Raw genomic sequence first — 1,923 nt, forward strand, 5'->3', positions numbered from 1 at the left:
ACAGTGCCGCATATTGACGAAAATCCCACTTTTCATGCAGTGTAAATGCTGATTTTTTTAATAAGAGCTCCATGAACTGCTTTCTTTGCTGATGTTTTCTGATGCCGAAGCTGCGTGGAGTCTTCCATCTCCATTTCTCCCTGTTTCTCCACAATCCTCTTTTTGATACTTAAAGTTTGTGTCTCTTGGTTCAGCCATCTTGTGGAGGGCATTTTAGTTTATGCCCAGAAGGAGTTTTTATGACCAATGTTTTTGATCGGTCTGACATTTTATGATTCCTGAGCTATGGGTTACTATCCAAGCTGTTAGTTTACAAGAGAAAAAGTGCATTCATACAGAACGTGTATTGGGTGTACCAATATAATGCTTTGATTTTTTACTAGGTTGGACCCATTCATCATGGATGCCCATGACGTCACATCCGCTGAACAGCATGGGAACTTCCCACCCAAAGTAAATTCAGGGAAAATAGGCTACAGGCTTACAAATGCTTCAATACTGAACTACTGGGGTTTCAGGCTGCTTCTCATGTTTCATTTTTTAGTCTAAAGGGTAAAATGAAAAGAAGATTTTAAAGAGGTCATAGAATGCAAAACAGAGTTTACATTTTCAAAGATGAGTAATGATAGTTCAGTGGGTGAAATGGACGTACAGAGAAGTTAAAACCCCATTGTCACCTCCTTTCCCTGCAAAACTCACAATTCTAAACTTCCATCATAAAACATGCAAATTCAAACAAAGCACAGAATCAATTTGGGGATGTTGCCTTAATTTGGTTCTGGCATGTACTTTTGGCACGCCCCGAAATTGACATACAGACCAGCCCACTGGTTCACTGGCCAAATAATATAAATAGAGGTAGATGTAAGACACCAGTTTAGCTGTTTAGCTGTTTCAGTGAGCATGTACTTGTTGCTATGATGCGTCTTTGCTCAGCAGCTTCGCTCATTGTAATCCAACCAATCAGCGCACAGCTCATCTAAATATTTATAAGCATACCATAAAAGTAAGAAAACCTGTCGTTTCAATCTGGGGCTCTTAACCAGGCTTGCATTAGGGCTCATAGAATAGGAAATATGCCATTTTCAGCTTCACCTTTAAAGATAATTTTCAGTAAAAACGAATTAATAGGCATTAAACCAAGGGTCTAAAGGATGGGGGGTACAAGTGACAAAGTGCCCTGAACAGTGGCTTTCTTAATTTGTTGCTTAGCGATATTGTTTTGGCTGACAGAGGTTTTGATATACAGGAAAAGTGTCATGATCTTGGCGCTGCTCGTTCATTTTTTTTCCTTTGCTCCTGCTCCCCTGTCTCATTGGTTCTGCGGCTGATTAACGCTGATCATTTCCACCTGGTTCCTCTGCTATTTATGTTGTGTGCTTGTCTTCCATCAGCGCCAGGTTATTTGAGCGTTTTGGTGAGACTAAGTCTAGCATTTTGTAATCTTCTCTGTTTTCCTGATTATGACCTGTTTCTGCCCTGTGGATCATGAGTTTTTGCTTAGCCTCTGTCTGATCTGTTTTGGACTGATTCCTGGATTCTACCGGCTTCTGAACCTGGACCTGTCTTCTGACTCTGGCTTTGGATTTCCCCTTATGGCCACAGTTGCCGCTTGGCGTTGGCTGGCGCCTGCTCTGCTCTCTCTCTATGAACTCTGGGGGTGTCACCCACCACAAGCTGTGAAGAAACCTCCCGTTAGGATTCAGCTCTTTTCTCCGTAAGCAGACTGAACTTTGAATCAGGTCAGTGACTTTGCTCCAAGTCATTATCAGCCCGACAAATCCAGTCACTGACCTGTATCTCCTCTCTGCAGAGATCTGCCCTGCAGCTGACGAACAGCCATGCGCCTGTCATGATTGGTTTTATATCAAACCTACATGCAGAACACAACGGAGGCTGGGTAAAAGTTTAACAGAGTTTATT

General features: G+C 42.2%; 1 protein-coding gene across 1 annotated transcript in view; it reads right to left on the bottom strand.

Moving 5' to 3' along the window:
• LOC107104709 (rano class II histocompatibility antigen, D-1 beta chain-like) overlaps nt 1-12 on the bottom strand; it is a 1,625-nt gene extending 1,613 nt beyond the window's left edge. Inside the window, exon 1 of the mRNA XM_015404780.1 lies at nt 3-12. Within this exon, the coding sequence (XP_015260266.1) occupies nt 3-12 (10 nt within the window). The remainder of the gene's footprint in view (nt 1-2) is intronic.
• Between the last annotated feature and the right edge of the window lie 1,911 nt (nt 13-1,923).

Source organism: Cyprinodon variegatus, unplaced genomic scaffold, assembly GCF_000732505.1.
Source record: "Cyprinodon variegatus isolate N-32 unplaced genomic scaffold, C_variegatus-1.0 Scaffold1855, whole genome shotgun sequence".
NCBI lineage: Eukaryota > Metazoa > Chordata > Actinopteri > Cyprinodontiformes > Cyprinodontidae > Cyprinodon > Cyprinodon variegatus.